Source organism: Ictalurus punctatus, chromosome 21, assembly GCF_001660625.3.
Source record: "Ictalurus punctatus breed USDA103 chromosome 21, Coco_2.0, whole genome shotgun sequence".
In the NCBI taxonomy this organism is placed as follows: Eukaryota; Metazoa; Chordata; class Actinopteri; order Siluriformes; family Ictaluridae; genus Ictalurus; species Ictalurus punctatus.
Genome location: NC_030436.2, coordinates 990,001 through 1,014,786, shown reverse-complemented (window position 1 = coordinate 1,014,786; position 24,786 = coordinate 990,001). Strand labels below are relative to the sequence as shown.

General features: G+C 40.7%; 1 protein-coding gene across 1 annotated transcript in view; it reads left to right on the top strand.

Moving 5' to 3' along the window:
* The window catches only part of foxj3 (forkhead box J3), a 102,484-nt gene that overhangs the window by 72,565 nt on the left and 5,133 nt on the right, over positions 1–24,786 (top strand). The window contains exons 4-9 of the mRNA XM_017450846.3: positions 2,186–2,269; positions 5,003–5,104; positions 10,781–10,909; positions 17,876–18,050; positions 20,851–21,258; positions 22,168–22,269. Coding sequence (XP_017306335.1) covers positions 2,186–2,269; positions 5,003–5,104; positions 10,781–10,909; positions 17,876–18,050; positions 20,851–21,258; positions 22,168–22,269 — 1,000 coding nt within the window. The remainder of the gene's footprint in view (positions 1–2,185; positions 2,270–5,002; positions 5,105–10,780; positions 10,910–17,875; positions 18,051–20,850; positions 21,259–22,167; positions 22,270–24,786) is intronic.

The following is a 24,786-nucleotide window of genomic DNA, read 5'->3' as shown; positions in this document are numbered from 1 at the left end:
TAGTACAAAAAGCGACGGACACGAGGATTCATATGTGTGGCGTGGTAACCCCGGGTCTTCTCCAAATTCCCAGTTCACAATGTGGTTCGTAGCGGTGGATTTAGGAGCCATACAGCACTCATCATATTCTGTTGCCTCTGCATGAAGATGGAACGGTATGTACGGCCATCGTGAAGGTTTTATTTTCGTTTAATTACGAACACAATATCAACTAATACTGGAAACAGACAACTGGTCAGCAGCTGTGATAAACAGTAGGTTTATCACAAAGGAGGGGCAAAATGCAGAGCAGGAAAAACCCAACAATTTCAAAAATATCATGAGATCTGTTCTCTGGATCGAGACGGAAACCTGTCCCAATGGCCTTCAAGATGTTGCAGCTAATTAAAACCGTTGCTGTGCATCCTCCATTTCCTTCACTCAGAGTGTCAGTGTGTGCTGCAAGTGTGAATGATCGCCTCTCGTTCTCCCTCACCGTGAGCCGTCCATCACAACAAAACGCTGGTTATGCCTCAGCACTTTCGTGAAAGCAATAACCGTAAAGTGCTGTTCTTCCTATAAGCGATGGATTCAGAGGTGTTGCTAATACAAGGATTAAGACTGAATGGTGAGGTGTCTCAGCGCCACTGAACCGATGCTGACGTGTTGTGCTAATTGAATCATCTCGGTGTATAACCGCACCTAACTTTTTCGGTTAACGTTAATGTCCGTGACGGTAATTGTTGTTGGCGAGGCTTTTGAGAATTATTTTACTGGATTATTTTCCCCTAATTTTTTGAAGATTGTCTGCCACAGGTTTGTTGTGCACTGTACCCGTTTGTGACTGGTACATTGGTACTATCCAGTACTTAGCAGTCATCTAAGGACTTTTTCATCAAGAATGCCTCATTGGAAATTAGTCTGCTAATGTTTAATTAACGCATTAGGAGTGCTGCTGTTTTGACAGACAGATGGTTGACCAATCAGCATTTGACCGTCCATTTTTACACATTTGGTTGCCTAATTGTTTAGTTTGCTGCTTGATAGGTGTTTATAACGGCCCAGGTTCTCATTGAACCAAAGTCCACAAAGGACATTTCGAGGCAAAGTGGGTTCTGAGCATCTAAGGCCCGTGATTCAAGGGATCGTTCTTAAGCGGTCATCATACCTTAGGAATAAGTTACACTATTGAACATGTGTTAGAAATAAACTGTATTAAGGAGTACTTTTAATGGAGTTGAACTACAGTGACATTTGCATGTTTCTCGGTAGGACACTCCGTAGATACTTCCAGAGCTGTGTTGGAACTATACAAGCCATCCTAAATACATATGTTTATTTATAGGTTGGGATTAGAATATGATGTACTGTAGATAGTATACTTATGAATACTGAAATCAAGGTCTTGATCTTGCCATCTCCGAACAATTGAGATCTTATCACGTGTAATAGACGATATTTAAAAACAAAACCCAAGCCTCAGAGTAACACATTCCTTTTGACCAGCTTTTTGAGCTGTTGTTGCCTTTAGCTTTTGCGGATGAGCAGCACTATTGAAAAATACATTAAATAGCAAGAGTGCAAAGGATAAATTATTCAGCCAGGGTCTTGGGTGTTTGGATATGTGCAACCCCCCAAACTGAGGTGTGCTATTCTCTGCCTGATTATCTGGGAGCAGACCTGACCAGAAACCCAACATCTCTGTGTCTGGTCCTGAGCTGGAGCAATCAATAAAGCAGAGGCTGAGGAATGGGGGTTCAGATGGGCCGTAGCATTTTACCTGTCTCAGCCAAGGCTCAGGAGAAAGAGCGAGTGAAGATGGAGAGAAATACCATGCTCCAGACATACAGCTCCATAAATGTCTTCCTGACATGATGGGCTTACAAATGAGCTCACTAAAACTTTGATGAGCTGAAAAACTTTACATGATGGACAGCACTTGAGTGGAAAACAATCCAATAACTGATTCTTGAAGTCCTCCTCTGGTGGGTGAGGGAGTGTGTATCTCTGCCTGACTGTTAAACCTCTCTGATTGTCATCTTGCTCTGGAAAAGAAAAAAAAAAAACAAGCAAAAAAACTTTTCTTTGTGAACACTTTTTGCTGTTTGTGTAAAAGTTCTGAAAGCTTGGGATAAGGGAACTGTTTCAGAATGTGCTTGCCCACATAGTTTGGGGCTAATACAGAAATTCTTGTTTTTGTTTATAGGGTTCGTACTGGGCGATCGATACAAATCCAAAGGAGGACACATTGCCCACCCGGCCCAAGAAGAGGCCACGGTCTGGAGAACGGGTGAGTGTATTTCTCTCTGTGTGTGTGTGTGTGTGTGTGTGTGTGTGTGTGTGAGAGAGACAGAACCTTGAATGCAACTGCTGCCTGTAGCATGACTGATTAAAAACTCAACTCTTCTACATGTTAAGCCGAGGCCACGCTGATTAATGCAGTTATATAAAAAAGTAACTTGCAAGCATCCGGAATGAGCGCGTCAGTCTTTGAACCAGCAGAAATATTTTATTACTGGCTGCAACTTTTTTAAACCCAGTTTTCTTTCAGTGTAATCACAACTAAATCTCACCTAACGGAGTATCTACATCAGCCGCTAATCCGGTACAGCGAAGGCTAAAACGAGTCTCATTTGAGACACACGAGCCATTCGACCTTTGTTATAACCCTTTCTGTTTATCTCTACAATCAATGTGATGGTCATAACATCAATCAAAGAGATTTGTCATTTTGTGTGTACACACACATACACACACACACATAGCGATCCGCCATAACATTAAGACCACTAACAGGTGAAGTGAATGACCAGGAGCTGATTTAGTGATCAGTTCAGTGTTTTAACATCGATATTTACATTTTCAGCATACTTGGCATGATTTAGCATTAATAGCAATAATCAGGAGTGGACTGGGACCAAAAAGTGGCCCTGGACTTTCTGGCCCAGAGCGGGCCACCACACCCGGCCCACAACACGCCCCATCATAACACACCGGCTCATTGACGCTTAGACCAACTTTAACACCAGTTACTAGCATAACTATATAACACAATACAGATTCATAAACACTATTTAAGCATATTTATTTGAAGTAGCGCTCGTTTGGGGGGTGGGTTTTTGGTACTTTTAATTTTGTTTTCCTTTGCTTTTTTTTTTTTTATGAAAATGAATCACATGAAAATGAATCACATGAAAATGAATCACATGAAAATGAATCACATGAAAATGAATCACATGAATATGAATCACATGAAAATGAATAAATAAATTAAAACGAAGTAGCACTGAACAGATATCAAGTAATAGTTGTAAAATTGGCGAACAGTATGACAAAGAATATAAAACAATCAACACAGCATGTGAGCTAGTCTGGGGGCATCGTCTGGGTGCAGTGTAGGAGAACTTCACCACTCAGCTGCACATCTCCTCAATCAGGACTGAAACTTTATATTGAACACCAACATCAATCCACGTTGAATCATTTTTAGCATACGGATTTTTAAAAAAAAACATAACTAATGAGAGGAAATTCAAAACAATTACCATGGGATGTACTTATTTTTTCACAAGACTGTAGTTGTTTATTGACCTGCATATGAATTCTGTGAGCTTGGTATCAGTATATAACGTCATTTATTTGGTTCTTCCGTTCTAAGTGAATGGGAAAGTGAACAGCTCTGCAGAAAATGTATACTGCTCTACTCTTTAAATGAGCAGACTAGGTTGATTGTGTATTGGGTATAGAGAGTTAATTTCGTGTGGCTCCAGAATTTAGAACTTATTTGTCTGGGATATTTTTATAAACTTTTATAAACGTCCTCTTGTGATGGCTTTGTCTTATCTTGTAGATGGAGTTCCAGTTTATTAAGAAATACACCTAATGCAGCCATTCCCTCGGCTACTGTCTGCAGTCTTTTTTTGTGTGTGTGGGGGTTTTTTTTTTTTGTTTTTGTTTTTTTTAAGGAAATGCCAATTAACACAGGGTTTCCAGCCAGAGATTGCTGCTTCCATTATTTATGAGCAGCACTCGCTGTAAAAGACATCTTGTATTGTTTGCACATAGTGAATCAGTGGCGAGGCCGGCTGGGGGACACTCAGAGAAATAGTTCTGTCAAAGTTAACCTCAGACTTGACACCCAGAATGCATTGTTCAGAATTCTGAGTTTGGGGATTTATTAATTCTCTGCTCTTAGACCACACACACACATGCACACACTTACACTTGCTCTTGTTGTCCTAATATCAAAAACCTGTAGGAAACTGTGTGTGCGCGTGTGTGTGTATGTATGTATATATATATATATATGTATGTATATATATATATATATATATATATATATATATATGTGTGTGTGTGTGTGTGTATATATGTATATATATATATATATATATATATATATATATATATATATATATATATATATATATATATATATATATATATACACACACACATATATACATATATATATATGTGTGTGTGTGTATGTATATATATATATATATATATATATATATATATATATATATATATATATATATATATATATATATATAATGTGTGTATGTATATGTTTGTGTGTGTGTTTGCATTTGCCTGATTCTGTATGTGCATGCATATATCTCATTTAAATTCTCTGGCTTTAAAAATTTGGACTTAGTGAAATCTCATTTATGTTTATCATGAATTAAAAATGGCATTGTTGCCAGGCAATCCTCTTATAATAAGCGGTATGGGAGATGCTGGAGTTATCTTCTTCAGCAGAAGCAGACTGTGAAGAGCACTTCTCTGATTCATTTCTTTTGAGAATTGTTCCCGTTGTGCCCTAAATAAAGGTGTTGCTCTCTTGTTATTCATAAGATCACATCACTTGTAGTTTTATTTATTTATCTGTAAGCATGTGTGCTCCTGCCTTGACTTTAATTCACCCAGATAATGTTAAATTGGTCTTCTCAGTCTCAGCTCTGACAAGAGCTGAAGCTCTTTTTAGTTTTAAAGCCAACTTTTGTATTCTCCACAGGCTTCCACACCCTACAGTCTGGAGTCTGATTCCCTGGGAATGGACTGCATCATCTCTGGAAGTGCCTCTCCAACATTGGCAATCAACACTGTGACTAACAAGGTAGCCACCAGTGCAGTCGAGGCAGTGTATGTGCCCACTGATCCCTGTTAGGCAGCCACAGAAACTCTTCTTTAAGATTCTATTCTGTATTCCATTCATCATGCGCACACAGCTTCTGTAACTGCACTCTAAGGTAAAGCACTTGTTGTGTAGGATTTCTCTCAGAAGGGTAGGGAGTACAACACATGCTGTTATAGAAAAATGATCATTGACAGGGTGGTGTGATGCAGCTCAAGGCGAAGCAGAGTTACAACTACTATCGACTCTTTCCTCTTATACCAGAAGAATTTGCCATTGATTACAATGTTTTATTTATTAGAACAATAACACATACTTTTCATTCAATTGTAGTTACATTTTAATGCTGTAGGACATCTGAAAAAAGCTCAGTTCCTGTTATCGCTTTTGTTATAACAGCTACAAACATCATTTCCTCACTTTCTCTTGAAGTTAATGAGACACTGTGCATCTTCACACAACATCCTAAAACACAACATCCTCCATCATAAAGGCTTTCCTATGGCAGAAAGCACCTTCCATAAATGTTTCATAAACATATCCTTACAGAAAACACCACCATACCAGTGATCACTTGTTTTCCCTTGTCTAATAACAAGGAACATGGTAACACTTTTTGTTTTTGTTTTTGTTTTTCGTAACATTTATTATTAGGCTAAGATTATGTAGATAATCTACCAAACAAGTCTCCGTGACTGAGCTGTTGCTATAGAAACACTAACATATTAGCATGAGTTCATTTAAATAGACCTGCGATTTGAATTACAACCAGCAGTACTGTCAGAGTTGCTGTTTAAAAAAAAAAAAAAAAAAAAAAAATCAATCAACAACTTCTGACCAATCAGAGTCAAGAATTCCGCAACACATTGGTATAATTTCCTTTAATTACTCCCAAGATTTATAGAAATTATATCGTTTTGGAAAGGAGCACCAAGAGATGATTGTATGTTGGAGATAGAGTGAATGATGATGCAGAATTAGTGCTTTATGGAACAGGACTTCATAACAACGACATGAGGGTGAGTACTCGAGATTGATGATGTCCTGCCTCCCTCGACACGTTCGCTTCTACCCCCTCTTCGGCCATTATCTTAAAGGACACAGACCACTAAAAAAGTGAGCATTCAGACCACTGCAGCGTATCGCGAGACTGATATATAAACTAATTATTAATACTACATATATTAACTGTGTTTAACAGTAACGGAGGAGCACCACAGAATGTAGCGAAGTAAAAGTACATTTCTGTGATTAAAAATGACCTTGAGTAAGTGTGTAATAGGGCCAGTTAAACCTACTCTTAAAAGTACTTTTTTTTTTCTCTCTCACTCTCTCAAAGTTACTCAAGTAAACGTAACAAAGTAAAGAGAGTGCACTACTACCCACCTCTGCCCAGTGGCTAATGCATGGAGTGTTTGTTGGTCTTGTTGCTTTTCGTCGTCTTCACACAAAAACAAATTTGAGTATGAGACAACTGGAAAAAGCAGTGCATCTCCTTTGAGAGGTTATCTCTCGGTGAGGGGTCTGTAAACAGCAAGGCACACCTCTGCTTTGAGAAAAGCGCCAGGAATTACCCCCGTCTCTGGTTTTCCCACCTGCCTGGGCAGCCCATCACAAGCACAACGACTTCCAGTCATTGGTCGCTCAGCAAAAGCTCACACCCAGCCTGCCATCTGCTTTTCAGTCAGTCAGATTTTTTTTGCCGTGTTCATTTTTGTCCTGGGAAACAAAGCTAGTAATTCTTATTAGACGAAGACACGATGGAAAAAAAAAATCTATTTTCTGCTAAGAGTAAAAGAATGAATAGCATTGAATTGAAACTGAACAATCTGCTGCCTTCACACACCCTTCTTTCAGCACTGTATTTGAATCCCAGGCAGAGGGAATCTTCTCTCTGGTGTGCACCATTGTTTAAGGCACCTGGGTGGATTTCACATGCTGCAGATTAGTCTTCCATGTAAAAGACACCACTGGGTTTTGACTTTAATTCCGTGCTAAATATAGGCCTAACGCTCCCTTTCCACTGGCAAACACGCCATACACGCAGTCTAAGGAGCTTTTTGAAAACTGATGCTTTATAACAAAAGAGTCAAAATTAGTCTTCTGGCTAAAAGCTTACTTTAAGACTTAATTACACATAACATTTATGTTTGTGTGATGTGCTGGATTTACTTGTAATTAGGACTGTTTTGGCATGTCTGTATCCCCTGCTCCTCAGGCTCTGTGGGTTAGTAGTTTTAATGAACGCTGGAGCCTGGCCCACACACATTTGGAAGAAGGTTGTAGTATGCAAATAAGGCCATTAAATCCTCCCCCTCCATATGATGCAGACTGGATCTATTATGTTTTTCTTTTGAAGCGAGGTGAATAATAGCATTGGGAGACGTTCATTTTGGCTGAATGAATTCGCTGTAAGAGACTATGAAGTGATTTTTTTCTCCTTGTTGGTTGCGCTCTCTCGCGCTCTCTCTCTCTCTCTCTGTCTTTTTGATCGAGCCAAAAAGCTTAAAAGCCTGGATGTTGCCATACCCCTGATGTTGAAAGAAACCTAACAGAAAACAGCTGTGCTGTAGCTGGTATTTTATTTATTTTGACGCACCGCCACGACCCAAAAAGAGAAGACTTGTTTAGCACACAGTACCCAGTTTGTTTTGTTTGCTGTAAAAATGTCTTGGTGTTGTTGAGTGGTTTTAGCAGACTGGGTCTGCCATGAGACGCAGCAGTGCTATTGCAATTGTATTCATCCTTTTCTAAAACAAGAAGCTTGATGTGGAGTTATTCTCTCAGGACCTCATTATGTTCATTTACATTGCATTTCCCCAGTGTCGTCAACCCCCCCCACCCCCCACCTCACCCCATCCCGCCCCGCCAGCAAACACATATTTGGAGTAAAGCTTTTCAAACGGTGATAAGGATTACCATATGAAGTGCAGAAGTATTTAAAGAACCCTATATACTCTGTATTTATCCTTTAATACTTTTGTAATGGTTTGATTCTCGGTAGTGCCAAGGATCTTTTCTGAGCTACCCCAGACCAATTTACACTGGCCAAGCTGATGCTTCTGACACAGATAGTGCTGTGACCTTTACTGAAGGAGACAGATGACAGAGTCTCCACCTGTTCATAAGCCTTGAAAATGAGACCCACCACAGGGCAACATAACTCTCAAAGACTCTCTCACCCCAACATTCTTCACTAGGGCAGGCCTCTCGTACACCATAGTTCTGATGCAACAGGCCGGTGTGTTGGAACGAGCCAAGAGGATTGCATACTATGGACCTCAGAAACCACCAGTTTCTGTTTGTTTGCTGCTTTTTTAAATTCTGCCCTTGGAATTTGTTGCATGCATAGATCATGTTGGTGCCTGGTGGCATCACTCTTTTTTTTATTATTATTAGGGGCCAAGCGTCACAGGTGCAAAGGCACCTCTTCTTCTTCTGCCCTCTAGTGCCACCAAGAGGTCAAAGTTTCACTCATGTTTATGCTAAAACTTTTCAACCGTAAGGGCTGAATTGTACTGCTTTCAATTTCCGCCCAGCTAGATTTTCTGCCATTTACCATTTTCTGAAAAGCCTACTTTTTTTTTTTTTAGAACTTCTCCTAGTCTGATTTTCACCAAAATGGTAAGACAGCATCATTAGACCACGCCAACAAAAATTTAAAGAATTCAAATTGATTAGTCAAACCCTTCTCGAATAACACACAAATGAATTTAACGGCAAGCATGCAAAAATGGACATGACTACGCTTCAGCGTATTCAGACCAAACTTAGTGTATGGTATAGCCATCAGGACTTCATCATGACATCATGAAATAAAAGCACGCTTTTGCTTCTAACCCTGAAAGGTTTGTCGGAAAATCGTGAAATTTGTCTCGTTAGATTCCAGGGGACATACAGATTTTTCATAGCTTGGCCATTTTGTTTGTTGGCCATTTTGAATTAGACCTAAAATGCTGTATTTTACGAACACCTTGACAAATCATTACGAAAATCAGTATGCATCATTGGCACCATGCGAAAGTACACAAAATGTTTCAGGACATCGCCACCTCGTGGTCAATAATTAGAATGCAATTTTTAAAAATGCTAATACCGTTTGATTATTTATGCCTATTATGATATGGTCATGCCGAGAACAGCGATACTAATTACGTCACGCTTGGCCGAACTTTCTGTCCACTATTTTGAATTTTCTCACAAACCTCCTTTTTGAACTACTCCTAGACCGTTTGTCCAAATTCAACCAAAATCGAAGCAGACCATCTTCGTCCTCGAAGTTAGTGGGTTTTTTGAATAGGTTTTTTGTTAAAGGCCTGAAATAAGGTCTATGGTTAACACAAGCTCGAGATATTTTCACATTTTATTCTACTGTGCAACATAAAATACACCAGTAATACCCACTCATGGCTTTGTTAAGCTTTTACATATCTTGAAAAAGTTGCTCCGGGACTACAGAGGTTGTCGGGGACATTAAACATCACCACACAGAACAAGAAAACTCCTCCACTACAGCCTCGTTGTGTTTATATTAGAGATGCACGACACTAAATTTCTCAGCCGATGCCGATAACCGATAATTCTGCCTTTTATACCTTCTTTTAAACGATTAATAATTAATTCCACAATAATTAATTCTGAAAGAAATGCAAATTAAAACTTTATTCTCTCCATTTCAGCAAGTTGTTTGACAGTAACTGGTCTCATCAACACAAAACACATTACTCTGATTAACATGAACACATGAACTCAATTCTGAAGATTAAAGTAAGATTATTAACTTATTGAATGTTATTAATTCATATTAACATTGACTGAACTGTAAAAATCCTCTTGTTAGTCTCACATTCACTCTCCACTAACACAAGCATTTCTACTTCATCACTGAACATCAAACTGGTCATATATAAGCCTAATATAAACATTTTTTGATATTAACCCACTGACTACATATGAAATATACTATTCTACAAATATTTTTCTGTTTAATATATAGCAATATATACCTTTTCACAACTCATCTTCATTGAAATCTTTAAATGGTGTACTGGCCCTTTAATTCAGAATGAGCAGCGCTTCTAGAGGCGTGGGGGGTGGTACTCGTTTCACCTCTGCACTGTAAAATGTTATCAGTGCAGAGATTACACACTGCAGTTTTGCCGTCATTCCACACAAGAGACATCATCTTTACAAAAAATTTTTACGCCCTCTTTTGATCGACAGGATATAATCGGCCCTGATCAACAGAAGTTTTTGAACTATCGGCCGATACATCGGTGCATCTCTAGTTTATATTCGTGCTCTTGCAAGCTATTCCAACTCGTTGATTTATCGATGCATAGTATTTTCGAATTGTAGTATTATTTTTTTTACGCAGTGCTATAAAGCTTAGCGATGCTGATGTTGAAGTCATGTCACTGTGGTGTTTATAGAATAGCTTTAGATTTTTACTCCTGGCGATTGTATTCAGGCTTCAAGAGTCATGAAAGGTGTGTTAATTTGTGAAGATCTAGAACAAAAACATATAAGAATCATAAGTTATTGAATGCTAGTTGATTAGTCAAAGCATTCTTGAATAACACACAAACAAATAAGATGGAGATGATGCCATAATTATAATAATTATTATTTTTATCATTACGTCCCTTTCTTTTTCAGGTGGCGTTATACAACCCAGACCAAGATGGGAGTGATAGCCCTAGAAGCAGCCTTAACAACAGCCTGTCTGACCAGAGCCTGGCCTCAGTCAATCTGAACAGTGTGGGAAGTGTGCACAGCTATACTCCGGTAAGACCAGGTTATATTCGCTTCACCACTAACCACCTGTTTTCCCTGCGCACATACTTAGAAGAGAATGTTTACAGTCTTTTTGCAGTGGTATATCAGAATAAATCAGCAGCTAAGCAAAAAACTGTAGTCAAGCAGGAGCAGAGGAGGGCAGATTTCTTTAGTCAGTCAGTAGATCTCCTCCACAGAGTTCCGAGAATTCACACACCGTGGATGGTAGTGAGTGCTGAAGCCCATGCTTGGAGGCACACTGAGTCGGGGGTTAAGGGAATGAAAGGAAGCCTGCATCCTGCCGGAACCCTACTAAAGAGAACCGCTGCCTCTGAAGTCCTCCCACCAGAAACACCCCCTCCATTGTTGGAGATCTCTTAAAGCCCTTGTGCTCCTCACGTCAGGCTCTCAGTATTGATCAACTACAGACACTGCTGAATTCACTACAGCACGCCAAATTCTGCTCATTCCGACTCTCCCTCACTCCCCCTGTCTTGCATTCCCTTTTTTTTTTTTTAACTTCATTTCAGTTTTAAAATTCCCTTCTTAGTACAGCATTTTTCACAATGGACATCATCCCAAAGCAGCTTTACAGAAATATATAAATTCAGAATATAGATTTTAAATGTATGAATTTGTCCCTAATGAGCAAGCCAGAGGCGATGGTGGTGAGGGAAAAACTCCTTGAGATGGTATGAGGAAGAAACCTTGAGAGGAACCAGACTCAAAAGCGATCCCATCCTCATCTAGTGTGATAGTGCGATTATAAATAAATAATCTTTTCTATAAAAGTGCTAATACTACACGGTCAAATAGTGAAATTGTGTAACCAGGGACGTCCATTACAGTTTTTACATGAAGTCTGTTTTGTTGTTTGTAGCGCTTTTATTTTTGTTTGTTTACACTTTTTTCATGTCTTGCTTTCTTTCTCCATTGTTCTGTATTCTTTGAATGTTGGTTGATTCTAAATCAAGGGTCTGATAGAATGTAACCAACTTACAAGTGTCTGCTGTATAGAGGTTTGGGAAAAGCATTTTAACAAAACCTTTCTTTCATTTGTTTAATGAATAACTAGCCAAAACAATTTCATGCAGAATGAGGTTTTAAATGTTTTATTGCATATATTTACATATGTTCTGTTTGGCTGTTCTTCATGGTCATGGCATGTTCATCCCCATTTCCAAAAAAGTTGGGACAGTGGGGGGGGGACAGTCATTCAGTTCACCCTGTACTATATTGAAAACACATTATTTGATGTTTTACTTTGTGAATTAATTTTTATTTTTTTTTAAATATACTTCAGATTCAAATCTGTTGACTGTAGCACACTCCAAAAAGTTGGGAGAGTGGACTGTTTACCGCTGTTTAACACCACATTTTCTTTTAATAACACTTATTAAGCACTTGGATGCGGAGTGAAAATACTGAGTGGGTTTGGCGTTGTTCTCCTCTGGATGGAGGCATATGTTGCTCCAAAATGTGTACATATCTTTCTGCATTAATCCTGCCCTTATGGATGTGCAAGTTACCCATGCCATGTGCACTGACACGCCCCCATACCATGACAGACGCTGGCTTTTGGACCTAATGCTGATAACAGCTCGGAAGGTCCTTTTCCTCTTTGGCCCGGAGAACACGACGGCTGTTTTGTCCAAAAACTATTTGAAATGTCGACTCGTCAGACCACAAAACACGATTCCACTGTGCTACTGTCCATCTCCGATGAGACAAAGCCCAGATACTTTGGTGGTGCTTCTGGACAGTACTGATGTATGGCTTCTGCTTTGCATAGTAAAGTCTTAACCCTCTGGGGCTGGAGGGTGTTTTTGGGCCCTGGAGGAGTTTTGACATGCCTTGATATTTGTATTTTTTTCAGTTGCTTATAAACAAATTAATGACTAAAGACTAATTACACTGTATTCAGCACAAACAAGGCTGCGATAATATGCGAGCAGCATTATGTACCTGTTTGCATTTTTGAGAAAATAGCATGTATGCATGGTCACTGAAATAAGTCCTGTAGCAGGACAGGTTTTGTGTTGAGCGTGTGTGCGTGGGTCTCTGTCTTCCTAGAGTGGGGTGTGATGAATGGGCTGGAATGGCTTTGTCGTTGGGACCCAGGAGGCCTGGTGGAGGTCGAGAGCGCCGGTGAGAGGCACAGTGCAGCGAGGGAGTTTCTCCTCTGAACTCGCCGTCGTCTTCGTCGAGAGGAGAGAGAGACTAATCACTCGCTGTGTTCGCGGAGATCGAACTCGCCACGCTGTCTCTGCTGCGCCCTTTTAAAGCCGACCCTCCCCTCTTCTCCTGGTCGAGGAGGAAACACAGTTCCAATCATCGTCAGCCAGCTGTGTGTGCTTCTAATACCCCGCCCTGCTGCCATGTGCACTCTTACACTCAAAACACTCAAAACAACCAGGGTGCTGAAGTAGCACTGTCCGTTCAACACCTTGCTGGCAGTTGCGACAGGAGTATGATGTGCGTTGTGTGTGTCTGTGGGCTGCAGGCCCATGGTCACAGTAACCCCCCCCCACGGTCCGAGCCTACTGTCAGCATGGGTTGGGCCCAGGGGTTCACTGTCTTGACAGGGTGTCTGCGTTTCCGTGCTGGGCCCCTGCCCAGTGCTGGAACTGGAATCAAGAGTCCTGCAATGAGATCAGGTCACTCTGGTGTTTGAATCCTTGGCCCGGGTAATCCACTGTAGGGGCATGGTTGGTTACCTGGGTGATGTGCCACCCTTCCAGATAATACTGGAGTTCCTTTTTGGCCCACTTAATTGGGAGGGATTCTTTTTCCATGGCGGCGTATTTCTGTTCAGTTGGGGTCCGTTTTCTGCATACGTAAAGGCCTGGTGCTCTTCACCATTGAAGGATTGGGACAGGAAGGGCGCCAACCCTGTCTCCAAAGCGTCGGTGAGCATGGTGAAGGGCAGTGAGAAAGGTTCCAGAGGACTGGTCAACTGGTGAGTGCTTGTTTGAGGGCCTGGAACACCAGCTCTGCTTGCTCAGTCCACGGCACCCAGTCCGGTTGGCCCTTCTTGGTTAGCTCTGAAAGGGGGGAAGCTAAAGAGAAGTTCGGGAAGAATCTTCTGTAGTGCCCCAATAGCCCCCAAAAGGCATACACCTGCTTCTTTGTTGTGGGCCGGGGGTAATCCATCACCGCCTCCAGCTTCTTCTTTTGTGGCTTTAGCAGCCCACGGCCGATTCAATACCACAGACACTGTGCTTCGGTCAGTCCCAGGTGACATTTCTTTGGGTTGGCCATCAGCCTGGCTTTCCGGAGGCTTTTTAGTACTTCTCTTATGTGATGGAGATGATCACCCCTGGTGTGTATGACAACATCGTCCAAGTAGACGGCTGTGAATTGGTCATGTGGCCTCAGGATGATGTCCATTAAGCACTGGAAAGTTGCTGTGGGGGGGAACAGACAGGGCGCAGAGCTCTGGGGTGGGCTGGACCCATTTCTTCAGTTGGTTGACCTGATATAATTTTGTGTCGGTGCGCTTACCAGGCTGTTTCAGGCTATAGTTAACCGGGCCGAACCTCTCAGGGACAGTGTAGGGGCCTTGCCAGCGGGCTAGAAAATTGCAGGTGGCGTTTGCGAGCAGCAGGAGCACCTGGTTGCCTGGCTGAAATCCTCTGGGCTGTGCTGGGTGGTTGTAGGCTCGCTGCTGTTCTCGCTGTGCTGCCTACATGTATTCGCACACTGAGAATGACCCAGTTGATCTGCTCCTGCATCTCCTGCTCATAGTCGACCAGGGAGTGGAATGGGGAGGGTTGTTCTTCCCAGGCTTCCTGTGCCCCATCTAACCGTCCTCGAGGGTGCTGCTCGAAGGGCATTAATCCTGTGGAAGCTTGACGTATCTCCTGGATGTCGAAGAGGACATAAGGGAGGTGGAGGTTCCAGTTCCAGCCAACCTCGTCCACCACCCATCGGAGCATCCTTTTGAGTGTCTGGTTTAAACGCTCCACCAGGCCATTGGTTTGGAGTTGTAGACAAAGTTTCGTAGATGTTTCACCTGCAACAGCCAACACAGGTCATCCATTAATTTGGACACACAAGGTATACCTTGGTCGCGCTGGATGTCTTTGGGGATTCCCATGCTGTTGAACAGGAGTACCAGTTCCTTGGTGATGTTCCGGGAGGTGGCTTTACACAGCAGGACGGCCTCGGGGGCCCTGGTGGTGTAATCTAGGATCACCAGGATGTATTATTGGCCCCAGGCAGATTTTGGAAGCAGCACTACTAGATACATGCCCACCCTCTCAAAGGGGACGCCGATAATGGGGGTGGGATGAGGGGTGCGGGGCGGAGGCTTCTGCAGGGCGGTTCGCTGGCACTGCGGGCACTGCTGACAGAAGGCCCGGATGTCTGCATCCATATCAGGCCAAAGGAATCGATGTCGCAGCTTGGCCAAGGTCTTGTGGGCCCCCAGGTGGCTTCTGAGCTGGTGGCTGTGGGCCAGGTGCGTCAGGGACCGAGTCTTGAAGTGGAGAATGACCAGGTCGTCACACAGCTGTCCCCGGCGTTCTGTCCGGAAGTACAGGAGCCTTTTGGATACCATAAAATAGGCTGCTCCGGGTGCTGGTTGACGCCATCGATCATGCGCACCTGGGCCCAGCAGTGCCTCAGTCTGTTGTCTTCTTTCTGCTCTTTCTCGAGGTTCCCCTCCCGAACAACGTGATCAAATCAGGATTAGATGCTATGTGTGTTTCACCTGAGGAGCTTCATCCCATGGTGTTCCCATCTTCTTTGGTCATCCAGGCCAGCTAGAACCAGATTCTGGTGGTGAGTCTCTTTGGCTGTCGTCAGTGGAGGTGGCTGGTCATAGCTGGAGGCTTGGGGCACCCTGGCCAGTCCCTCCCGAGCAGTACGGGCACGGGGAGTTCTGGAATCAGGCCGACGGGGAGTGGCCAACTGCCGGCTGGCGAGGAAATGATCTCTTCCATGGCGGGGACCTCCCCGCCAGAGTGATAGTGCTTCCTGAATTGAGGAGGGCGGAGACAGGCCGGCCGTTCACTTTGACTGTTGTGGTTGGATGCGCGTTATGTGTGTGGGCTGCAGGCCCACCGTCACAGGCCATATTACACATACTAAACATTTGTTCACAAGACTTTGAGGACTTGGATCTCTAGGCTTAGAGTATTTGCTATATACTGATATGAAATCCATCCTGATCGTTCATTCATACAAAACGATATTTTTGTAAGACACTTCTGGTGTCAGAAGGGCTGCATGTTTGTAGCTTATTTCACAAAATCAAGTGCAAGTTAAAAGAAATGATCTGACTGTACATTTTCTTTACATAAAGAATTTACTTAAAAAAAAAATAAATTTTTGACCTACACTACCATTCAAAAGTTTTTTTTTACTCTTCTGCTCACCAAGGCTGTATTTATTTCATCCAAAATACAGCAAAAAACAGTCATGATGTGAGAGATTTTTACTACTTAAAATAACTGTTTTCTATTTGAATATATTGTAAAAGCTATTTATTTCTGTGATCAAAGCTGAATTTTCAGCATCATTACTCCATTATTCAGAATGGAGATCCTTCAGAAATCATTCTGATCTTATCAATGTTGAAAACAGTTGCAAGATGAAAGAAAAGTAATTGAAGTGTCCAGTGTACATAGGGAGAGACGAGAGAAGGCAAATGGTTTGTATGAGCCCACTTATCCACCTTTGTGTGGCCTACTCTCTCACGTAGTATTGCACATAAGCAATTAAGTGAATGAATCTGATGAAACTTGATGCTTTTTAAGGCATCGTTGGGGGCGTTTACCATTTTGCATAGATCGCCTCAGCACATTACCGTTTGAATAGTGCGCTCTGTGCGTGGGTTTGATCACATGGACGATAATTAGTTGAGCCAGGAGAAACTGTGCATCTCTTTAATTTCATACAGAATACATTGCAGGAAAATATTTGTTTTTAATGTGAATTGTTTTATTTAAAAGTAGACATTTCAAAGCTTTCTTTAGACTTATGTTTCATGGCTGTGTGATAAGTATTTACTAAGTTTCAGATAATTTTTGTGACATGTTTCAGAAAGATTCTCGTGGAGACCGAGACAGCTGAAAGCTGGAGGCTCCTTATATCCTAAGATTAGACGATCGCCTCACCTGTTTCACATCACCTTCTTATTTCAACTTGGCACATTGCTACTAGTCCTAAACTGCCCCGTCCCATCTTTTTTGGAACATGTTTTATGCATCAATTTCAAAATAAATGGTTACCTTCAAAAATCTATGCAGTTGATTAGATAAACCAAAATACCTTGTCTTTTTATGTTTTTTGTTTAAGTACAAGTCAAAGTACATTTACAAAATACTCCTCTTTCGTTTTTATTAGCGTTTTCCATACTGTCCCAACTTATTCGGAATTGGGGTTGTAAATCTACACCCATACGTTTGCACTTAACTTGCTGGCCAGCGGTTAAAAGCAGGCCGTGCAGGCTACTTCAGTGCTTTTAACCAGTTTTAACTAGCAGAAATGGCAAGGCTGTGCTAGCAAGTTTAGAGATTTTGGAGAGCTGTTTTGGTAAAGACGGCCAGACAGAATCGACATCTGTCATCAAATAGTGAGGAGCATGTGAAGGTCTGGCTTCATGGATTAATTCCACTTGAACTCACTAGAGCAGCAGAACTGTGCATATTGTAATATATAAAATAGCTTTGGGGAGATTTCAAGTTTGAAATCCATATCCCCAAAAAATCTCAAATCATTTAATCTTAAAACATATTTCGTAGAAAGATTCAGCATTATGCCTTTTATGTTATGATATAAAATTGTATTGCAGGGTTTGCATTCTTACATTACAACTGCAGACTCAGGTTTCATAGCGTGATGTTTTTATGCATGCACCATGGATTGTACTGCCATAAAACTTGAACATGCGAGTTGTACAGATCGGGCAGCGTCATCGCTACTGTGTGTTAATATCACTACTGATCAGTTCATTTGTTGTTCTTCCAGGTAACAAGTCACCCAGAGCCGGTGTCCCAGTCTATGAGCCTGCAGCAGGCCCCCCAGCCCCAGTACAGCATCCCTGAGCGAGACAAGCAACTCCTCTTCTCTGACTTTGAAGATCTCAGTGCCTCGTTCCGCAGCCTTTACAAGTCTGTATTTGAGCAGTCTTTCAGCCAACAGGGTGAGTGAGCGAGACGAGAACTTTAATGAAGACTGTGACCAGTCTAAAAGTAGGCATTATATACTAATACATGCTGACTTTGGTATAATATCGCTTTGCTTGTATGTTCTCATTTGTAAGTCGTTTTGGATAAAAGCGTCTGCTAAATGAATAAATGTAAATAATTAGTCATTTACTCACTCTCATTATCAACTGTTATGTCTTTTTAGTTATGAGTGGCCAAAACTTAAACGATGTCTTTAGAATTTGTTTGCATTTGACATTGGAATAATTTTCTCATACAAATGGCAGTGTATAATGACAGGAATGCACTGCAGCATTGGCATTAAGGCATCTATGCAGGCCTGGCCTAACAACCTTTCAGAAGTTCAAAGCTTTTGTTTTTTAATCTGGTTGCATTATGTACGAAAGTACTCAGCAAGTATTCCAGGCCTCCTTCACAACCTAATTACAGCAAATCAAATGTGTTCCATGTTAATAGATTCAGAAGGTGTCTTTCCTTTAATCTATCATCTATGTTTTATTAGTTGAAAGTTGTTACTTTTTTTTTGCATGCATAAAAGCTAAATCTGTTAGTCAGGCAAGCTCGGGCAATTAAAACACGCAAATAAGCTGGTGAGAGGATTTCACGCCCTGATGCCAGAGACATGAGCTAATTCACTGGCTTTGGTAATAGGTAATGAGCTCGCATTATTATTCAAAGGGGATGCTGGCTAATTGCTTTCTGTATTTTCCCTCGCTTGGACAATAGGCTTTCTCTGACGATAAGAGATGCACCTCTGTCACCCGGCCGATGAGTGTTCTCTGGCGATTGTGGAGAAGCCGGCCCTGGAGCCTGCTTTAAAAGCACTTCACTGAAATAGGTTTAGTGTGCCAGCGCTGTGATGGACAGGGGCCTCTTAAAGGCAGGCAGGCGGGCACATGCTCCCCTCAGTGCTGTCGGGTGTGCAGGCACTGGCGCGCCATTAACGCCTCTCTGGAATCGAGCACAATTGCAGTGTCAAAGAGAAGCCTGACGAGATGGAGCAGAGGCCAGGGGCTGCAAATGAGCTGAGTCACTGCCTCCCAGTTTGCACAGAGACAGGGAGATATTCGCACTGCTCATATGGGGCTGAATGTGAGCTTGGTTTTGTGAGGCAGTATTCATCTGCTACACAGATGAATAAGTAAAGGGGAGGAACCCCCCCCCCCCAATCAATAATCAAAGCTAGAAATTAGGCCCCGCCCCCCAAATATTTATACCATGATCAACTGAGATATATATATATATGTAGAAGTAATTTATTTTGTATCATTATTGGTGTACAGAATCAATTGTTCGTTTTTAATAATAAATAAATAAATGAGATAAAAATACTAAAAGCCCCCCTCCGCTGTACAAGTTGGTAACGCCCATCTATTGCCTCACAACACGACGCTTTATTAATTGCCGTTTGACTGGGAGAGCACAGAGAAGTGCTGTCAGCAGACAGTAAAAAACAGAACGTACTCAGAAGGAGGTAGGATAATGTGTGTAATCTGGCTAATGACACTCCGCATATATTGTAGCTAGTTAGCTAATTCATTGTAATTTATCCATAACTATCAATATAACACATTAGCAAAACAGCCTTGTTACGTTAGCTAATTTTTATTTTAATAGCTCCCATTATTAACAACAAGAAGGTTGTTTACGCTGGATGTCATGTTCACACTGCACTAAGATGGCCTGTTAAAATGTTACATGTGTAAGTTTTAATCAGTTAGTGTGCATTCATCTGGACTGTTATTATGCCCTGTTTAATTTGTTTTAATGAAACAATTTGCGGAGGGACATTATGTAATGACACAGCAGCTTTAACAGCTGATTTTTAAATTAAAAACAAAATCACAACTATTGATGCACCGTTAAAACCAACTGAAATGAGATTGAAAACCAAAATTCAGAATGGAATGAAAATAAAAATTTTCAATATTTTTAAAACTATAATAACCCTGTTACATGTATGTTTTGTCTAGAAGTCATCAGGAAGTTTGCCTTAGCTGCCTTATATAAATACACAGGGAGTTGTTCATTCGGCTCATGTGAGGCAGAAGATTAGCTTGGTTTTGTAAGACCGTATGGTTCTGCTCTACAGATGAATTGCTTTTAAATGAATTCTCCAGAGTTTCTTTAAGCTAATCTTAATTTAAATCATTTGTAGCATGTGTGGTTACCACATGGAATCATTTCATCATGTTCCCCTGTACCGAGGAGGGGGAAATATGGTAACCTGATAATGTTTAATTTACACATTTAAGTAACTGTTAGGGACACCATGTTTATGCAAAACATATTTTAGTAGAACCTATCTTGTACATTTTTCAGTCAATAGTATTTGTAAATTAAATCTACTTGTCTTTGTTCAGAAGGTTGAATTTGTGGTTGTGAAGGTCTAATTCTTGTTAGAATTCTTGTTGTTAGAAGGTCAGAGCGTAAGTAAGCCGAACTGCATTTTTATGTGTTGCTCTAGTGTTTGAGATGGATAAAATGACTTGAGAACCTTTTGAGACCTTCTCTCATGTCTGATAAATCATGAAGTGTTGCAGTTTATCGTTGCACATTTGAAACATTTATTAACAGAATTCAGCAATTATCTTTAAACCTACATTAGTGTGTTTCAACTCTTTTTTTTTTTTTTTTTTTTTCTTTTTCACTACAATTAAGTGTTTAGATTGTAGTCTTTGGTTGTCACTCATACACTTCTGATGGATACTAAAGTTAAGGTTTGAATATTCCTTGAAGCTCTGGTGAGCACATTGTTATCATGCCTTGCTGCAGGTCTGATGGGGATGCCATCGGAGTCTTCCCAGCAGAGCCACACCTCTTGCTCCTACCAGCACTCCCCGAGCAGCGCCATCAGCACCCACCCACACACCAGTCAGAACAGCATCACCAACTCGCACCCCAACAGCATCCCTAACAGCGGTGCACAAGTGCCCCTGTCACACCCGTCTCACTCTGCCCACAGCTCTCCCCACACACAGCACCTCTCTCAGCATGGACCACACACCCATGCCCAACATGGCCAGCACCCGCACTCAGCACACGCCCAACACCAGGCTCACTCTCAACACACCCAGCACTCCCAACATACTCAACACTCACAGCACTCACAGCAGCCCCAACAGCACCAGAATCTCTCTCACCAGCCCCATCCAGCCCAGCAACAGATGCCCTGCAGCACTGGTAAGAATACAATTCCCTGCTCTTACTTTTTTTGCGTTAATCTCCTGTACCTACTTGCATTTCTTCTCTCACTAGTACTCCCACACCTCTGTAACCAGCTCTGGTTCAGTTTGCTCTCCATTTCATTTCTCTTCCTAACTGCATTAGCAAACTAATTTCTTTAATATCTTTTAATGTCACTTGTTTTAGATTAAACCATATGGCACGTATGGTTAAACGCAAGTCAGTAAATCAGCCTCAGATTTATGGTTTTTGCTTGAATGAAAACAAAGCATATACTGCCCAATAGACTCCAGTTAAGGAATTAATAAACTGGTGATATGTAGGTCCCTGGAGCAGATGCCTGGCTCCCCCTGGTGGTGAGATTAAGGAACATGCAGTTGTTTCCTCTTAAGACACACAATGCACTTTCCACACATGCACTTTTTTCACAGCACTTTATTGGTAATTTGAGATGGGGGTAAAGTGTAAACAGGAAAACCACTTATGAGGCAGCTGATGTAAAAAAAAAAAAAAAAAAAAAAAAAAAAAGGAAGAAGGAAAAAGTAATGAAAAATGATTGAACTGTAAATATCTGGTAATTGGAGCGACTCTGTTGGGGGATTGCACTTGATCCTGAGGGCAGTTTCTTCTGTCAAATTATTAATGAGTGAATTACCAATTAATGGGTGAAAGTGTGCATTTTAGTAAAATAGCATTTGAAAGCTGCATGGCTTTTACTGCAAAGGCTAGGGATTACCAGTACATATAGATAACAACAATATTCTGGTTTTTCAGTGTCGTAGAGGTTGAAGTTAGTTACTCTGAAGTCAGCAATAGACTTTCAAAATGACACAGAAAAACACAGACGTAATTCAGCTTGTAATGCGGAAAAGCCACATGATAACCGCTTTCTGCTTTTCTCTGCAGGTCTGCCCAGTGACTGGTATCCCAACCTGGATGCATTGAAGGAAAGTTGTCGCATTGCCAGCAGCTACAACTGGGCGGATGTTGACCTCTCACCCTTTCAAGGTCCTGTTATTAAGCCCCAATTTTATTATATATCTAACAAAAGAACAGTGAGTGTTAAGCATATAGTTGCTTTGACCTGCTGCTTCGCTCATCGTGTCTTAAGTTTAGTCTATAGGTGTTCTCAGAATGGCTTTGAACTGTTCTCGGCAAAAAACTTAAGGGCTTTTCACACTGCGCTTAACCCCATGTTATGGTCGTTCGAAACCCTGGGTAGAAGAACGTTTCACACTTTTAATTTAGAAGTGGGATTAGCACTGCTTTTTACCCAGGGTTATGAAAACAATAAAGACAATTTTTCACTTTGCTCATATTTACCACGGGTGCTGATATTAGTGGAGGGCACTGTACGTATAGGCGCGCACACATTTCTGTGCTGATCAGATCTCTCTCTCGCTCGCTCTCTCTCTTGCTCGCTTTCTCTCGCTTTCTCTCGCTCTCTCTCGCTCGCTCTCTCTCTGGCTTGTCACGGGGCTAGTAATGCACAATTGAGAATCATCACACATTCCCTGCCGATTCTTTCTGCCTCGTCTCCATCCACAGCTGACACTTGACCATGCCTCCACCATCACCACACGGTGCAGTGAAAGTGAGATTTTATTATTCATTTAGGACTGTAGTGTAATTCAGTGCTTTATGTGCATCCACAAACATAATGCATAAATACTATTAAATAATATAAACTACATACATACATACATACATATATATATATATATATATATATATATATATATATATATATATATATATATATATATATATATATATATATTTATATATATATGTACACACACACACACACACACACACACACATATATATATATATATATATATATATATATATATATCTACGTTTTTATATATATATATATATATATATATATATATATATATATATATATATATATATATATATATATATAAAAAAGGGCTGCAACTAACAATTATTTTCATAATCGATTAATTGGCCGATTATTTTTTTTAAAAAGTTTTTATTTTGCTTTTCATTTTCTTTCAATTAATCGGATGGAGGGGGGGGTACCATTTTTTCGTATATTTAAAATAAAATCCACAAACTGAGTGTTATTTATTTATTTATTATATATATATATATATATATATATATATATATATATATATATATATATATATATATATATATATATATATATGACTGAAAAGATTTATTATATATATATATATATGCAGTCCTAAATGAATAATAAAATCTCACTTTCACTGCACCGTGTGGTTTCTGTCTTTAGACATATTATTTTTTGTGTTTACTTTTGATCATAATGTTTTAATGAGACATTACAGATCTTACTCGCGCTACACTCTGGGACATTTGACCGTAGTAAAGGTTATAGTTGTCATTAAGAATTAAAGCTGGTCTAAATGAGGGATATTGTAGTCTGTCTTCCCTTTTCTTAGGGATGACAATAATGATTCCATTTCTCCATGATTGATGAGGCAATTTCACAAAAAGGTGCATGTAGTTCAAGTGGATGTTGTGGAGGACGGTGGAATTTGATTTTGTACATTTTGGAAGTACAGCCATGTGTTCCAGGTAACTTGTGTTTCGTTGGGAGGAAGTGGCTACAGTAAACTTGTTTGTGAGTTTTGGTGGTATAATGAGGATGTGAAATTAGCATATTTTGATCAAAACACCCAATTTATAGGCAAGCAAAACTATCGGAACATGTGATTGACAGGTGTTTCTTGTTACCCAGGTGTGTCTTGTTAGTGATTGTTTAAACAATAAATAGCTCTGAAAATCTGCTCTTGGTTTTAGCTTTCCGTTTCACCTGTGAAGACTGCATTTATTGTTAAAACGGCTAAGCCAACATTAATATTAGAGAGCTGTCTATGCAAGAAAAACAAGCCGCTTTGACGATGAAAAAAGAGGCAGATAAGAGACAATCGGAGGCATTGAAATATAGAGATGAGCCACAAAATTTCTGGAACCAAGATTAACCTCTACCAAAGTGATGAAAAGGCCAGTGTGTGGAGAAAGAAGAGATCTGCTCGTGATCCAAAATGTGCAAGCTTATCTGTGAAACATGGTGGAGGAAGTGTCATGGCTTGGACTTTCATGTCTGCTTCTGGAACAGGCTCTCTGATCTTTATTGATGAAGCAACTCATGATGGTAGCAGAATGAATTCAGTTGTTTACAGGAACATTTAGTCATTAGTCCAATTTACAGAGAAATGCATCCAATCTAATTGGGAAGAACTTTATCATGCAGCAAGACAATGATCCAAAAACACTGCCATCACAACAAAGGGCTTTATCAAGTTGAAACAGTGGAACGTTTTAGGTTGGCCAAGTCATTCACCAGAACTTAACCCTTCCATAACTCCAGCATTCCTCTTCCTGAAGAGGAGACTGAACAGAGAAATCCCTCGAAACAAACAACTGAAAGAGGCTGCAGTAAAAGCATCACAAATGAAGAAACTAACAATTTGATGTCGTCACTGAGTCACAGGCTTGATACAGTTATTACAAACAGGG